The sequence below is a fragment of the Poromitra crassiceps genome, assembly GCF_964638095.1.
Source record: "Poromitra crassiceps genome assembly, chromosome: 2".
Taxonomy (NCBI): Eukaryota; Metazoa; Chordata; class Actinopteri; order Beryciformes; family Melamphaidae; genus Poromitra; species Poromitra crassiceps.
Window position 1 is genome coordinate 103149640 of NC_139624.1, and position 18168 is coordinate 103167807.

Genomic DNA, 18168 nt, shown 5'->3' on the forward strand with positions numbered 1-18168 from the left:
AGACTCTTCGGTGCCATGACACCTAATAGACCTTTAAGAAAACCACTGGTAACTAAATTCACTCATGAGTAAATTCAATGGCATGATCAGAGCACATGCAACAGCAATGACAAAGTCTCAGGACTGGGTCGGCACTGCGGAGGCATAGCCCAGGAAAAAAGCATGCCTTACAAACAGTAATCCAGACACACTACAGTGACCAAAGTCTGGCACAGAGAGAAGCAGAGAGCGTGCGAGAGAGTGAAAGCTTGAAAGATGGAGAGGTGCGCTGATGGAGGGAGAAGGAGAGGTCTGGAGATCACGGGGCTGGATAGTGTTTCTGCTTCGGAGGCCTGCAAGGCGACTCAGGGCCTCTGGTTAACGTTCGCTGCCCAGAAAACCTCATGTCGGACAGGTTAGGGTTGACGATCTTTCTCCTGCTCCTGTTTCCACGTCCACCCACCGGCGCAGATCCAGTATCAGGCCTCCGTTAATCCACCCGGGTCCGATCTTTGGGTCCAATCTTTTGGTCCGATCCAGAACACCTTGTCAAGGCGCGGCGGCCCGGTAGACTAGACCGAGTTGGGGATAGGCCTATGGGAAAGGCGGTGGGGGGCTTGCAGACAGGCGTGCAGGGTTGCAACTGAAATAACTGTCAGTTGGCGTGTTTACTCAAGGAGCAGCGGGAGAAAGGTGGAGATCGGCTCTTCTCTCCTTTCACAAAGCAGGTCGGTTTACGGAGCAGAACTTGGGATTTGGCCCTGGCACAGTGGCATCGGGTCCTGGACAGTGTGCTGTGGGTTTAGCCCCAGCCTACAGACGACAACACCATCCTCCATCAGTCTGCCGAGCTGGCCGACCCTGCTGGCTTAAGTTACACTGACCAGAATTAGACGCCAAGGTATCGACTAGGAGTGGAGAGAAAGAACGATGGGATACACAATTCCTCTAGTGGTTACGAAGTGAACTTAGATTAAATCTATTACATTAGATTAAATTTGCAATTTTTTCCTCAATAAATAAATAAATGGGAGGCCTTGTTAAGATTTGAGCCAATTTTTCAATACCAATTTCTCCGGATAAGACTAGCCGTTTGGTTCTGGTTCTGATGGCATCCAATGACCATAGCTACAAATCACCTCCCTTTGACTAAAATGAAGTTATTAATGTCCGGATCCAGAGTCAGAGTCTGAGCTAATTAATGTCTTCATGTCTTGGCTTGGGGTCTTGGTCCACAACAGTGCATTAAAGAGCAACTTTTAAGCCCAAACCAAAATCTATGTAAAACCTGGAAAGAATTGCCATCTGCTATTTGCTGATGCTTGGTGCCAAGTGACCATCATCTTCTATAGGATGCAACAGTGCCAATAGGCATCAGGTGTTTGGGCTGTAGATACTCTTTGAAGGGTTACATGCTGCCACTCCGACGTGCTGCCACTCCGACGTTCTGCCACTCCGAAATATCGGCACTCCGAAAGGGGGTCTATATTCCCCGTTTTTCACTAACCTCTCCCAACCCCCACGCCAAACCTAACCTCCCCCTATGCCTAAACCTAACCTCCCCCAGACCCTAACCCAAAACCTAACCTCTCCCACCCCCACGCCTAAACCTAAGGTCGGCATTGCGGCTTCTAAGGTGAACGACCGCCAGTCCGAATGATGGAAGTTAACGTTCGGAGTGGCAGCATGTCGGAAAGGCAAAGGAACCCCTCTTTGAAGGACCTTGTAGGCAGAAGTTTGAACAATCGAAAATCAGTTGTCTCATGTATTCTTATACGCCTGTAGACCAGAGGATCCCCAGATATGCATGCGCGTGCAAACACACACACACACACACACACACACACACACACACACACACACACACACACACCCACACACACACACACACACACACACACCACCTTGCCTTGACCGTGACCCTATACTTGGGGGTCATGCGCCTAAGCTCACACACACTGGTCTCTCGTTTGTCATGGAAAAGGCCTGGAGAATGTGACGGCTAATTAGGAACTGGCAGCAGATGCAGTGGATGAGAGACTAAAAAAAGAGATGGAGAGAGAGAGACAAAGAAAGAAAGGAGGGCAACAGGCCAAGCATCCATGACAGCCAAATCATTAATATAGGGGATAGATTTCCTCCTGGAGCTCTTGGAATGCACCCCTATGTAGACCCCGTTTATTCTGTACAGAGGGGGACAGACACCCCTATGTAGACCCCGTTTATTCTGTATGGAGGGGGACAGACACCCCTATGTAGACCCCGTTTATTCTGTATGGAGGGGGACAGACACCCCTATGTAGACCCCGTTTATTCTGTATGGAGGGGGACAGACACCCCTATGTAGACCCCGTTTATTCTGTATTGAGGGGGACAGACACCCCTATGTAGACCCCGTTTATTCTGTACAGAGGGGGACAGACACCCCTAAGTAGACCCCGTTTATTCTGTATGGAGGGGGACAGACACCCCTATGTAGACCCCGTTTATTCTGTATGGAGGGGGACAGACACCCCTATGTAGACCCTGTTTATTCTGTATGGAGGGGGACAGACACCCCTATGTAGACCCCGTTTATTCTGTATGGAGGGGGACAGACACCCCTATGTAGACCCTGTTTATTCTGTACGGAGGGGGACAGACACCCCTATGTAGACCCTGTTTATTCTGTATGGAGGGGGACAGACACCCCTATGTAGACCCCGTTTATTCTGTATGGAGGGGGACAGACACCCCTATGTAGACCCCATTTATTCTGTACAGAGGGGGACAGACACCCCTATGTACTGTAGACCCCGTTTATTCTGTACAGAGGGGGACAGACACCCCTATGTAGACCCCGTTTATTCTGTACAGAGGGGGACAGACACCCCTATGTAGACCCCGTTTATTCTGTACAGAGGGGGACAGACACCCCTATGTAGACCCTGTTTATTCTGTATGGAGGGGGACAGACACCCCTATGTACTGTAGACCCCGTTTATTCTGTATGGAGGGGGACAGACACCCCTATGTAGCCCCGGTTTATTCTGTACGGAGGGGGACAGACACCCCTATGTAGACCCTGTTTAGTATTCTGTATGGAGGGGACAGTGCTGGACTATGCTCCCCTATGTAGACCCTGTTTATTATTCTGTATGGCGGGGACAGTGCTGGACTATGCTCCCCTATATACCCTGTTTATTATTCTGTATGGCGGGGACAGTGCTGGACTATGCTCCCCTATGTAGACCCTGTTTATTATTCTGTATGGCGGGGACAGTGCTGGACTATGCTCCCCTATGTAGACCCTGTTTATTCTGTATGGAGGGGGACAGTGCTGGACTATGGGACAAACACACACTTTTGATTCAAGAGTTTGCGTTTGTCAGTCAGCAAACACTGCCATTGCAGGTTTCCTGCTTGTGTTTCAGTACTATAATATCCCCTTTCATTATGCACACAGAATAAAAATATCAGCGGCAAAATACAAGGCAAGTGGCATATATTAATCAAGCAACTCATTCAAGTGATTTATAGGTGCTATTTGGTTTGAAAACAATATTGTGAATGGCTGGGGGCATAATGCCAGGACAAATGCACATGAGTCACTTTCAGAGTCAGATTGATTTGACTACTTTCAAGGTCAATTCAACATATAAATTTGCACGGACTATCTTTAAAACCTCCAGGTGAGCAGTGGGCTAGCCCCATGATGTCTGCAGGCAGTGCTTGGTCCACAAGGGACCCATAAATACAATATATGGCACCATGATCCTTATTTTCCATATTTTCTGCACTGCTCTTATTCTCCATGTCCTATTAAGATTGGCTTCATATCGTATAGACCTTCTGGTTTCACTTTGGGTCCTTTTTTTCCTAAGGAATACAAAAATGGAAATCGGGGTCGAATAAAGTGACCTGGAATAATGGTTGTGGGATCACTCAAGAGAGTTCCCTTGATTACCAATACAGACATTTGACAGATAGAATTGGGATTGGTGGATCTGTAGAGCTCTCCTCATTTTCTCGCTCCCTCTTGTGCCCTAGACACGGTTCAAGTCAATGAGTTTTAAGGCTACTCAGTAGTCAACGGGCCGTGCTGTTGCCTGTCTGCTCCAGGAGGAAGTCTCCCTCCTTCTCGCCCCCTGTCCCTATCACAACCCTGCCTTTGGCCCCATCCATCGTCTGTTCGTCTGGCTCAATTCAGACGGCGCTTGTTTGTGGACACTGAGCATGATCTTTCGACTTTATGCTGCACTCGTCCATTAAACGCTTATGAAAATATTTGGAAGGTAGCCTAAGCGCAGAGTATAACGTTGCGAGGAGGGAGATTTATTTTGGATGCAACAGAGGTTTTCAAACCGTAAATAACCACCCGGCTTGTGTCAGAAAGTACATTTTCTAGGAACAAATGACAAGTTGAATGACTATAGCCACAGGCTGAGCTATCCATAATGTTCTTTAATTTAGTATCACAACAGTACCAAAGCCCCAAACCTTTTTGAGAATACAAGGCTCTAAATGGGTACATTGAGTAGACTTAAGTGAGCCAGTCAGTAGGGTGGATGGCTATGAACGTATGAAGGTCACCTCTCCCTAAGGATGGAGGTTCCCTTCTGCAAAGCAGCCTGCAGGTGTTTGCTCAGCTCCCCACGAGGGCTCCTGTTCCTCCGAAATAATAAATACAGACCTCAGAGGCGAGCGGTGCACAGGACGTGCTAACCACAGACAGTACAAGTCAATCTCTGAGGTGGTGTAGGCTTACAGGCAGAGCCCTGCACCAGAGACGATTAGCCAGCTTTTATTGCTGCGTGGAGGGTGTGGAGCTTAAAGGGCTCAGAGAGAGGAATTGCTGCAGGGCGAGAGGTTTGTAACCATTTCCTTATTGGGGATCTCCCTTGGTAGCAGAGAGCGGGGGCAAAGTAGGGAGATGTTCTGAGGTGTGGAGAGGTTAAGATAAGCCCCCAAAGCCAAGACTCACAAAGAACGACTCTAAGGTTGTTGATCATAAGTACGGCTGAGTCATAAATGTTGGAGGACTACTTACACAACTCAGTCCAGCAATTCATGGGATTCTGAGTCTGGTATTCAAGGAATACTGTCCAGTTTGTCTCCAAATGAGCTCATTCATCACAAACAGTGGAAACTTTCCATTTGGGTACAAGCGTCAGCTAAGGCACCTTTACATGTCATTAAAAGGCCTGTAGCATTGAGCCCACATAAATAGTCCCGCCAAGCCTATTAGCATCTAACTAGAGCTGAATTAAAGGCAAAAGTGACTGACCACAAAACGAGGCAGCTCAGGGCCCGGCTGAAGGCCTGCTGACAGAAAGTTGGTCTTCGAGGAGCGCCACACCTGACGCAGGTGGAAGTGGAACGCTGTATTATATTTCCTGTGGCTTTTAGCGGAGCGGGAACTTGGCAGCCGAACAGTGAGCGTGGTGGAATTTATAGAAAGCACACTTGAGTAACTCCCTCTAATTGAAAGGAGGGGAACTGTCTGTGTCGGTTTAGCTGCGACAGCCGCTCGCATTTCATGTCAGCGCCGATGACAAGTCCGCAAAGCGAGGCGATCACGCGAGCCGGGGGCCCTGCTGAAGCGAGCCGGGGGCCCTCGCTGAAAGACCATATTAGAAAATATTTGTTTCATCTCCGTGACATAATGGGATTAGGAGGGACGCGAGAGGCTGTCCCGAGCATCTAATGAGGGCAGGTGAGGAGAGACAGAGAGGAGAAAAGTCTGCTTTTAGTCTTCAGTGGGCCTGATTTCTCTCTTTCTCCCTCTTCACCCTCTTTCTGACTCTGACACCTCCTCCTCCTCCTCTGGTCCTTTTCTCTGCCTCCAGACACACTGACCAGCAACTGATGCTCCATAATTACCCAGGTGAGGCCTGAGCGTTTCCATATGAGCGACCTGGGCTGCCGAGCACGTCAGATTAACATGATGTGTGTGTTTTCTCTCTGTGTTTAGCTGTTCCCAAAGTATCCACTTCACAGCCTTGTGGAATAAAAGGTGGAATCTGCGGAGGTGCGGTGGTGGGGCTTTGGAGGAAGGGGACAATTAAGGTTTTATTAATGGTGTGCCACTGACGTTAGCCATGTTCACCTGAGCGCTCCCGTCTGTCTGCTGGGCTCCACTGTAAGGTGAGATGGTTGTTCTGTACTTCTCTGTGTCTCCGACTCGGCCTCTCAGTCTCTCCGTTTGGCTCGCCAGCTGACAGGCTGGCTCACGTCTCGGTACCCAAGCCCAAAGCAGAGGAAACATACAGTTCTGCGCGTCTGGAATGGGACGGTCTCCACTTACGGGTTCCACGCTAACGATAAGAGACGCTAAAAGCGGCTTGGTTTCTCTTGCTCCAAGGAGGGAGAATGAGGAAATAGGTAGGATTAACAGCCTCATCTTGGCAGAGAAAGAAAGCCGTGCTTTGATGTCACACTGACGTATTTGATCGTGTCATGCCTGTCAGGATCTGGCTTCCCCACAATTTTATTGGGGGTATATATTCCGCTACAGTAGCGACAGTGAGTTGGGTCACATTAGCTTAGAGGCCTTGGCAGATATTTATCGAATTGCAGTTGACGTGGGTGCCGGTCTGCGAGACACCCAGTCTATCTGACTGGCATGTTATCAAAGTAGAATTCACATCTTGCACTGATGATGACAGTTCAAATCGAGAGTTGAATGATTCCAACTATCTGTGTGCATGCAGACACGCAAACACACAGACACACGTCTGAAATGTCAGCCTTCCACAATCACTGAGTTCATTAATCAGTTGGCTCGCCTTTGCAGACAGTCTGAGTAGAGAGAAGGGAAAAATGACTTCTTCCCACATGTACAGCTGGTATCACAGAGGCGTTCGTTTCCAGGACATGTCTTTGCAAATTTTCTGCCCATTCCAAGTTCCCAGAAACGACTTGCCATCTCTATCACAAACTACTTTCCAGCCAGTCGCTCTGATACATCTCAATTAATTGGGTATTGGATAGTAATGATATAACTTGTTGCAGAAGCATGATATCAACTTCAAATGTCGTCAAGATGAAAATTTAAGGAAAATCTCTTCCAGCCATTGGAACAAACCTTCTTTTGGGCAAGCACGTTCCAGATAAAGAGCCCGTGGGCAGGGCGCTGAAATGGTCTTCCCTTTTTAAAGGTTTAATGCCAAACACACTCAACTCACACAACCTACATTATATCCTCTTCTAAGTTTTCTCCTAAAACAAAAACATTACTAAGCAAATGCTAAATACTGAACAACACTGACATTGTCTGTCCCCTTTGAGCTCCTCTGGAAAGATCAGTGTGGAGGATTAGCTATAATCAGGGGTGGTTAGAAAGCCAGGTGAAGTCTGGGAGTGGGAGCTCCACCCATATGCCTGGCTAAATATCACAGAAACATAATGCCACCTTCATTAGCATCACTCTATCTGCCCCGCATTATGCCGTGTTTTCTTTGGGGCCGACGAGAACGAGAGCCCGAACATGCGCAGGCCCTGCCCATCATTATCTGTGTTATAGATGCCTTATTCTTTGGCCATCCATAACAATCCAGGCATCAAATGAAACCCTTCTGGTTTCCACAAGTCCCGACCTCCAGTTTTTTACTCCAGCGTCTGAGGTATGCCATAATTCAGTCCACTTTTACACACTCACGTCGGCGCATTACAACCCTGGACCCTGAAAAAACACGACGCTTACACAGAAAAGATTTCTTTAGAGGGAGGGGGAAGAAAATTATGTCGATTTTTCTCTCTCAATGGTCTCGGTGACATAATGATTGTGGCTGGAGAGAGGCAGAGACCACCAACGTGCCAGCACATGAAAACAGGCTTAGGCATTCTTTCAAAATGTGGAGGCAGCCCAGATATAATGGATACAATCAAATGTTGTTTTAACCATTAAACAAGTTTACTTAGTAAATTGACTTAAAAAGCATTCTCATTTGATAAACTCGAGATAGAGTTGAAGCAGTTGGCACACATATTGCATAGTCGTCGCTCTGGTTGAGTAACCAACGACAAACAAGGTGAGAAAAATGTCTTTTGTGAGAGAGAAAAAACACCTTCTTCTTCTTCTTCATTGGGAAGGAGATGGGCTGCAGACTGCAGACAGGATCACAAGTGAAGATGAGGTTAGGGCAGAGGGCAGACAGACAGCATGTGGTTCGTTCATTAGCTCCGTCTCTCTGCTAGAGTACAAAGATATCAAGTGTGCTCATCTTCTGTTTAACAGGCAGGAACCAGGCCAACAGTAGATATGGGCGGGTCGACGGCCTTGGAATGACAATAAACTCAGAGATGTATGAATGAGACGAGGAGGAAGCGAGGAAAAGGAGCTGGACTGAGGAAAGTAAAGCGAATCGATGTTGGGCAAAAGTGCAAGTGTGTATTTGTATTGCGAACCAGAGGAAGTTCCTTCTGAGACAGTCATAACCTTTCCTGTATTCTGACAATAAATGTGACATCTTTGTCTTGTCCTACGCCATATACTGTATTTTGATGCTACTTTTAAGAAGCCACTGCACGACTACAAAAATCCACTTGTGTTAACACACTGAAATGACCCTTCCCTTTGGGTCCAGGCTGTAAAAGCAAGATGGAGTGCATCAACCCTGAATGACTGATCTGAATTTGCTTCTTGACAACCACAGCAACTTGGCAGTAGCACCGTGGGAATAAAAGCCAGACACATGCTTTTAAAAACAAATCATCGCACACTCCATAACACTTCAAAGGGTAACTCTAAAAAGGAAGAGATGTTTTTTTATGTATGCGTGTGTGTGTGTGTTTTTACCTTGACCAGCGAGTGGAGGCTCCTCTCGCCGAACATGTCCTGGAGGAAGGTTGTGTCCTCGGGGCGGCTGACATGCGGCTGGAGCTGCGAGGGCAGAGCTGCCAGCAGCTCGTACAGACCTGGAGAGGAGGAAGAGGAAACGGAGGTTGAGGGGAGCACACACATGCATACAGGGACATAAATGCACATGTATATACAGTGCATATGTATAAATTCAGATGTGTACATAAACACACCTCGAAGTGCACAGGCTACAGTAAAACCAGGCTATATGCCTGTTGCTGTTCTCTGGAGCCAACAGAAAAGCTGGGACGCAATAAGCCATTTCCCCTCACAGCCTCTACTTCCTGCTATTGTCCCGGCCTTTCCTGTTGTTCGAGGAATGTTGCTGCCCAAAATCAGGAACAAATCCAAAAACTAAAAAAACAATTCCAGCGTTTGATCAATCCAAAAGCCCAGTTGGAAGCTACTTTTCTTGTAATTTTCTTTCTTTTTTCGCAACACAGATGGCACACATGCCTTGGAAGGCTTTCCATCCACACATCGCCCCCTGCCTGTAAACAAGTAATTTTGGAGTAAAGGGCACGTGTGTGTTTGCTAAACAGAAGTTTTGGAGGAGGTAGTCAGGATAAATGATCGGTGCGGCTGCTGTTGGGCACGTCAGTGTTTTTCCTACTGAAAAATCCAACGAAACAGAATTGAGCTGTTCTGAAATGACCCAGTGGACTGAAATGAACTGAAATTGAGTTAAATGAAATGAACAGACTGTGCCAACTGTGGCTCATGAGCTCACAAGGACAGTGGACCTTTGGTCATCATCGTAGTCTGAGCAAAGCTTGCGGGTGACAGTGAGTGAAACATGGTGCACACGTCGTTAGTCCCAATGCCCGATCTGAATCCCCTCAAAGAACTACACATGCTGAAATCTGCAAGGCCTCCGGGGGCTTACTAACCCGGCTTAAAAAAGGAACGAATATTTCAAATTCAATTTAAAGAGAACCAGACTGGGGAGCTGATGGTTTCAAGATTAAGCAGAGGGGAGGTTGGGCTATTCAGAGAGAGAGCGCACAAAACCAGCGAGTGACCAAGGCTCCTTCCAAGTACAACACGAGTTCTGGAGCGCGGCTGACAGAGAGTGGTAGCAGACACTTGTTTGTTGCTCTGTTCTGGCCCTTAGGCTTGGACGTGAGCCACTCAACCAGGGGGTAGGTTAAAGGTCAAGCTCATATACGGCGTCCAGTCTAGCCAGGCTGTGTGGATCAAAGACCCCCGCTCTCCCTTTACTAATACACCAGAAAAGGCCCCCCAGATTCAAAATCCTCAAACACAACCACACAGTGCTGGAAAGCCTTTGATACGAGCCCTGATCATGCGAAGAAACTCTAAACACATTCACGGCGGAGCCATTGAAACGTCAAAACAAACTCGAGCCACTTGGCTACCTCTCTGAGAGTGTCTTTCATTGAAATAGAGAGAGAGAGAGAGATAGAGAGAGAGATTGAGAGAGCAAGGAGGGCCGAAAGAGAGGGAGGAGGGAAGCAGAAGCACAAGATGGAGAAACTGGGATCATTCATGGCCGAATATGATCGATTGAAAACAATAGTTGGCGTTGTTGGCAGGATGCATGACTGACTGACTTGGCAGGCTGGGTTAGAGAGCAAAGTGTGTACTGGCAGCCATGGCTGGCTGGCTGGCGGGACGGCCATGTCTGACGAGATGAGTTCACGTCAAGGGCCGGACAGTCGGATAGATGAAGTGTCATCTGCCACCCTCAGCCCTCTGCTTTCCATTTAGAGGCCATTTGGGTTTTGGGGAACTTTGAACAGACACACACACACACACACACACACACACACACACACACACACACACAGGATGTATGAAGATATCCTGCCCTGTTTTTCAGCACAGAACACTGTTTCTGTGTAGTGTTAGCGCCTCACGCCTCCTGCGGTGTGGAGAGGAGGAGGAGGAGGAGGAGGCGGCGGAGAGCAGAAAAGAGACACCAAACCACTGAACAAGAGAGGTTTTACACGCATCACATGTGCGCCAGTCTTATTACACAAACTCCGGGGGTTTTGCTCGGGCTCGGGGTGCGATATTGCCTCTCCCCGCCACAGAGTGAAGGGCCCCGGTGTAAGTGATCATCCCATGCCTGGTTCTGCGGTCCTCATCGCCAGAAACCCTCCAGTCCAGCTAGCACAGGCCTGCCTGAGGGCAGCTGCTCCCCTCAATATCATTTACAACTTGGAACTCCCAACAGAACATCTCACATTATGTGTATGTGTATGTATATATATATGTCTATATATATATATATATATATATATATATATATATATATATATATATATATATGTCTATATATATATATATATATATATATATATATATATATATATATATATATATATATATATGTGTCTATATACTGTATATGTCTATATATATATATATATATATATATATATATATATATATATATATATATATATGTCTATATATATATATATGTCTATATATATATATATATATATATATGTCTATATATATATATATATATATATAGACATATATATATATATATATGTCTATATATATATGTCTATATATATATGTCTATATATATATATATATATATATATATATATATATATATATATACACACACACATATATAAGAAAGATTTAAAGGGACATTGGATGAGGTGAGAGAGGGGAGAGATGTGGAAAAGTCATCCCTATTGGCAGGGCTAAGATACTGGAGGAAAATAGAGAAAGAGTACGTCCCAAAGCACTCTTCTCCCCAGGTGTGAGGACTCCCGTCTCGTCTACAATATGAATTCTTTAATTCCACCTGCCACCAGTTCCTCACTTCCCTCCGCATCCAGGTGTTCACTGCATCCTGCACAAGCTGTGCATCAATGCATTCTAATTCCTGACTATTTGTCAGGACCCCTTGGCGTCACTCCTAGGATGAAAAAGGTTCCCTTTTTCTGTATTTTTCAATGCCACCGGATATGTTCCTCCTCCATCGGTTCATTTGAAAAACGTTGGGTCAGTAAATTTGAAAATGACTGAGTTGTTTTAGTTGCCTAAACTTAACCAATTAAGTTTAGGCAACTAAAACAACTTGGTTAGGTTTAGGCAATTAAAACAACTTTGTTGAGTCTTTTAGGGTTAAGGTTTGGGTTAGGCTTAAATAAGATGAACGTTAAATGTGACTTACGGTTGAAATGTACACTTTGAACACAGTCTCGTGAGAGGCAAATGTTTGTGAATGTCAGACTCCTGTGACGTTGATTTCAGACGTTATGGGAGTTCTGTTCGACTACGCCAGGTGTAAAAAAATTACGAAAACGGTACCTTTAAGCATAGTGACGCAGAGGGACTTGACAAATAGTCAACATAGGACGCTCTGTGAATGAGAACGGCCTGAGGCTGTGCTGTGTGTGTGTGTCTGTACGGGAGACAGATCAATACTTATAGCGGCATAACAACATTATGGATAAACAGAAAAAAGCTGCCATGGCGCTCGCCCTGTGGGGTCAGTGTGTCAGGCTGAACTCGTTGAACCCGATGACCCAGAGAAAACCCAGTTTCAGACAACAACAACAGAAAGAGCTGTCCGGGAGCCAAGACCTAAACAAGGGCTCTCCAAAGCTTAAATTATATGTAAGAATGTATGGCCGGACAAGCAAGTAAGGAGAACGGAGAGAGGGAGAAAAATGAGCCAAAAAAACCCACAATGGCGGTAAAGTCGCTGTGTGTGGACGCAACCAGAGAGTGGAGAGAGAAAGAAACAGAGAGATCCAGTCATCCATGTATAGAGCTGTAATATCAGACACTGTGTCAAGCGGAGAGAGAGAGAGAGAAGAGGAAGAAGAAGAAGAAGAAGAAGAAGAAAGGCAGCAAGATTGCGCCAACCCTCCACCGCTAAAGGGTGGACCAGCTTGTTTCTTGAGGCCCTGCTCTGGCTTCATTTGGTTTGTTTTGGCCCGACTATTCTGGACCCTCTCGTGCGGCGGGTGTGTATAGCGAACCTGGCAGAGTGTTCCAGTGGACCACTAGGTTCTGTTGTGGCTACGGTCGTGGACCGGCCCAGCCCAGAAGTCCCGAAGACCAATGTGATGTTGTGCAGGATGGCCGAAACCATCTTCAGAGAAATCAGAGGCCAGGGCCTCTCCGTACAGGGGAAGTGACCGCTTTAACTGCCAAACAGCACTTCCCCTCTCACGCCCACACCTCCAAAGCGGTTAAAGAAAATAACAATGTTTTTCACATATGCCTTTTATGTAAAAACTTAAAAAAAAAAAATCCCAGACAATGAAATGCATTAAACATGATAATCGTCACATTTGCTAGTCGCAAAGGTCAAAGACCTTAGGGGGTTTTCTGGAGCTGAGCAAGACAAGGAAATCACAGGGGCCAATCTAACAGCGTCGACTTTGCATAATTGTAAAATATGACCCCCGCCATTACATTGTAACCTCTCTGGTGCTGTTTACTTACGCACCACACCAGGGGAACTGGACTGCTGGAAGCGCACGGTTATCAGTCCGTCCATAATTTGAGGAATTTCTTTTTTATTTAACGCTACCTTGTACAGTACAGCATGGACTCTGAGGGAAGCCCGCCCCCCACCCCACCTCCCTCGAACGTGACATCCAGAAAGACAAAGTGTGTGTCTGGTGAAAATGAACTTGTTCATCTGAAATGAATCGAGGAAATGAAGACGGGGTTTCGCCTCGGTTTCTACCTCCCCCCCTCGCTCTCTAACCCCCCCCCCCCCCCCCCCCTCCTCGCTCTTTCTCCCCCCTCGCTCTTTCTCCCAGGTGCTGAATGAGTTATTAACCTTCCTCATATATCTATCAGGGACATATTGGGAGCAAAATGTGCCCAAGGCTCACTGGACATTGGGGGGGTGAAATTTTTTCAAACACTGCTCGGAGAACATGTTTGAGGGCTGTCTTCGGAGAGTAATGGTGGCGGACGGGGGAGGCAGCGGGAGAAGCAGCTGCAGACTGTGTAGGCTAATCCACTCAAGCCGTGATTTACCTCCTCCTTCTCCGTCCACGGGGAGTGGAGAGGAGGCCTCCTCCGGCACAGCACAGCTCGGCACAGCACAGAGAGAAGGAGAGAAACGCATGGAGGGAAAAGGGAGATGGATTGACAATGGCCATAATCAGTCAAGCCACAACAACATCCGAGATATAGAGGTATAAGGCACAGACAGAGGAGTGATGGAGACGCTAAAGACAAAGATGAGAAGAGGCACGTGAAAATAATGGAGAGCAATGGCTTTCCGCCACAGTCAGAAATAACAATTACAGTGATGATGATTCCTGCACTTATGCAAACACTTTTTTTTTCATCTGAAGGGAGAAACTGGAGACAGAGGGTGGAGAGGGGGTGGAGAGGGAGAGGGATTTGAGACAGAGGGTGGGGGTGGAGAGGGAGAGGGATTTGAGACAGAGGGTGGAGAGGGGGTGGAGAGGGAGAGGGATTTGAGACAGAGGGTGGGGGTGGAGAGGGAGAGGGATTTGAGACAGAGGGTGGGGGTGGAGAGGGAGAGGGATTTGAGACAGAGGGTGGGGGTGGAGAGGGAGAGGGATTTGGCCTGAGTTAGGGGCCAAGGGAAGGAGAAGTGTTTAAGGCCCCTTGTTCACAGCCAAGGCAGGACAGGACATCATATGTCATCGGCGCACCGGCCCCCATACAGCTTCTGTTCTGTTCAGGAGCCTACCTGTCCCGCCCGATGACCCCTTTTAAAGCTCATCCACGGACCCACGCCATCCTGTCTCTCGCAGCTGCTTTTACTGCCATGCCTTTCACCATGCGGTTCACTCCATGCTGAAACAATGACTTTTCTGATACTTCCTTCTCTTCTATTGAAGCTGTAGGAGGCATGGAGCAGCAGGGGGGGCTTTTGCTTGTCTGGATGAAGTGACCATTTGACTGGTGCGGCATCACTTACCCGACATAAAATTATATAGTATTACATGATGTATTTGCTGAGCAGACGCTGTGATCCTTAAGCATAACTTACAATGAGTCCAGCAGTGTTTAACCCAGGGTGGTGGACTGCGGAACGGTGGGGAGAGAGGTAATATAGAAGGCTTGGCCCAGGGGCCGAGCAGCAGGGGTCCACACTCCATTCAAACCCACAAGCCTCCCATTACCAGCTCCAAAGACCTAACCGCTTCTCCACATGAAATAAAGGTCAAGGGACTGAGCCGTCCAAGACCATCCTCGATGATATGTCAATGTCACGCTTTCTGAAGAACTCCATCGTTGGAGGAAAAAGAACGAGCGAGTGGCTTTCGCAAGATGTTAGTTGGGGCTCTACGGCACGGAAAAATTACTTCAGCAAATACCGTGGGTCGGTCCAGGTGCAATCAACCGTCACTCCAATCATACATCGTCTGTTTCACTACCGCAGGCTGAACTCTGGATGCATGTCGTCTCAGGGCCCACAGAGAAGCCCTGGCCCTGGCCGAGATCGTGCCTTCTCTTCAGGGGAGCAAAGAGATTCCAGGTTGCAGGACCTTATCAAAGTAGACGTTACGAGCCAGGACAGGCCAAGCTTTTCAAAACGGATTTATTTTTATTTCGTTCTATGTTGGACATGCCATTGAATATCACGTAGTGACTGCCTCGCCCCGTCCTCTGCTCCACGCTTCGTCACACCTTCACTCTTCAAAGGGCTTGTCAGCACATTGAAAATGGAGCTTCGGACAAAAGTACACGTCTAATCAACATAATTGAATGCATACAGTATAGTCTGTGCAGGATCTATCCACCTGCAGAGCCGTTTCAACATTCACACTGCAGAGCACTGAGACTTGCCTAAGGCCACGATGAAGCAACATAAAGCAAAGGTATCTTGTCTGAGAAGACGTCTGAGAAGTTTTCCCCTTTCATAAACTCTGCTTCTTCCCCTTTTACCCCAAAACCTGCGAGCAAATGATATATAATGCAAGGAGAGAGATAGACAGAGGATGATGAAATAGGGAGGGGAAAAAGAGCGATTGGGAATGTCTGGGCAGAAAAGGAAAGGATGACAGAAGCAGTATCATGGATGGAGACAGATATACGAGATGTTGTGGATGGAAGAATACAGCACAGTGGCAGTCTAGTGTTTGCTGCTTGTCGGGATGGAAGGTCCTGCAGGCTGTGGGAAGGCTGAGCTTGGTGGTGGCTTTCCAGAACTCTTCTTTCCCCCAGATGGAGATGAAAGGCTGCTGTTTGGCCCCGTGTGGGCCGGCCGGCTAAGCTTAGATTCCCTGTAACACGGTAGACAAAACACAGAAGCCACAATGAGCCGGCCAGATCCAAATGACCTGCCACCTCTGCTTACTGTGACCATGGAACAGCCGCAAACCTTCTGGACATGCCTCAAGAACTCCGGCATGTTCTGACCAAAGCCGTGGCCAGCTCCTTATTTCTAGAAACCCTTCCAGAGAAATCAAACAGAGGCTTATGCCAATACCACCTGAAAAGGTTTCATCTTGATCAGACACTAATAACAGCACTTATGAAAATGTGGATGGTCTGAATCTCCTTTTCTCTGTCTCGCTCACTCTCAAAGTGGATGGCTATTATTCAATATCCCATTGCCTGATGGCCAAACAGTGCAAACGCACAGCCATTTCCGGGCTCTTCCTAAAGCAAGTGAGTATGTCCTATCCCCGCCAATGGCCAAATGAGTGCTGTGTGTGCTTTGGAAGGGGAGAGTCGGGTATATCGTCCGACCGCAACAAAAAGGGCGAGAATTCTACATATTCAAACAAATAAAAGTCCCCCTTCCTCTGTCTCGCTCTTACTCGCTAGTCGCTTTCTTTCTTCTACATCTGCAGCCTTTTGCAGTTTTTTTCTGTCTCTCTCGCTAAAACGATGTGGAAATTTTTGTTCTGATGTAACTGGAAACAGGGATCTCTTCCAGTGGCAACAAATCCTTGTGTTTCGGTACTGTATGGCCGCGGCAGAGCCCCGGCCACCGGCCAGGGACCACGACAAACGGCTGGAAGCTCCGGGAGGGAACGCCACCCCCGCCACCGGCAAAGCCCCCCTCTCCCCCAACCGACTCCAGCCCAGCCAAGGCCAGATGCTCCGCATTCTTGACATCAGGACGGAAAAATTTAGTGTTCACCTAAAAAAGAAAAAGGTACTATGGCCCCATTCTTGTCATATCGCTCATAGCGCTGTTATTACGAGCATTGTGTGTGTGTGTGTGTGTGAGTGTGAGTGTGTGTGTGTGTGTGATTGTGTGTGTGTATGGATGTATGCACATATTTGTGTGGTTTGTGTGTCTGTGGGAAGCCGTGAGGCAGTGCTGGAGTGGATTAGTGCTACACAATAGGGATATCGGCATCTCATTATACCCCGCATCATTATAGAGCCATCACCTTGACAGAGGGTGGTCAGGTGGGGGAGGAATGGCTGGAATCGCTCACGCACACACACACACACACACACACACACACACACACACACACACACACACAGTCCAGTCCAATTCATTAGAGTATCTGTTAAAAGCGTTGTCCCCTCGGAAGATTTCCATGTGTAGCTTTTCATGCGAGTATCGCCCACCTCCTCCACAGCTGTGCAGGGCTAACCCGCCCTTATCTTTTAATGCTGTGCGGGGGCCGTAAACCTTGATAGAACATGCAGGTACAGCTCGGAATAACACCCTAAACTTTAATAGGGTTAATAAAAGGCCATCGGGGTCTTTACAAGTGCCTGTCGGAGAGTGTGCGCACGGTCGCGGGCCGCTCTCAGGTGCGCCGTAAAAGGGGCAACGTGCGGTGATGGTAATGCCACGTGGGGGGATGACTTGTCAGCAAATCGTTGACTTGAGCAGCAGTATTGGGAAGGGCAGTCAGTTAACAGCCACTGATTTCTGTAGCACACCACACGAGCGCCATATCTTTTTATCACACCAAAGGGCATAGCGTTGGCTGAAACCGCCTGTTAAGCAGATGTAACACGGCCAATGAGGACCACGTCGTTGCATCTCTTATTTATTTGACAACCTGAATGTCTGCTAGTGTTCAAATATGCTCTTCAACAGTTTGGCCCTTTAAAACCAAAATACGCATTTTACTGTAGCACTTGATTAGCCCATCATAACTGGAAACCACTCTGCTTTGTCCAAAATACTGACAGTACTTGTATCAGAAGCCCAGACAATGAATTTCAGAGTAGATCAAACGTCTTCCTTCTGCTAAATCACTGTGTAAATTAAATTAAGCTAGGAATGGGGCTACAGAAAGTCGTGCATTCATGTATCTATTCGTGCATCTATTTTGACCACATTGACCATCTTGGATCAAAATGAATGCTATGACTCACACAAAAGCTAGGGGTAGCAAGGTCCCAGGCCACTAGTACTGTCTGAGGGAGAT

The 18168-nt window shown here is 47.4% G+C and overlaps 1 protein-coding gene across 2 annotated transcripts in view; it reads right to left on the reverse strand.

Moving 5' to 3' along the window:
* The window catches only part of mpp7a (MAGUK p55 scaffold protein 7a), a 218194-nt gene that overhangs the window by 120232 nt on the left and 79794 nt on the right, over window positions 1–18168 (reverse strand). For both annotated transcript variants that reach the window (XM_083660406.1, XM_083660407.1), the window contains one exon: window positions 8759–8877. In XM_083660406.1, the coding sequence (XP_083516532.1) occupies window positions 8759–8877 (119 nt within the window). The remainder of the gene's footprint in view (window positions 1–8758; window positions 8878–18168) is intronic.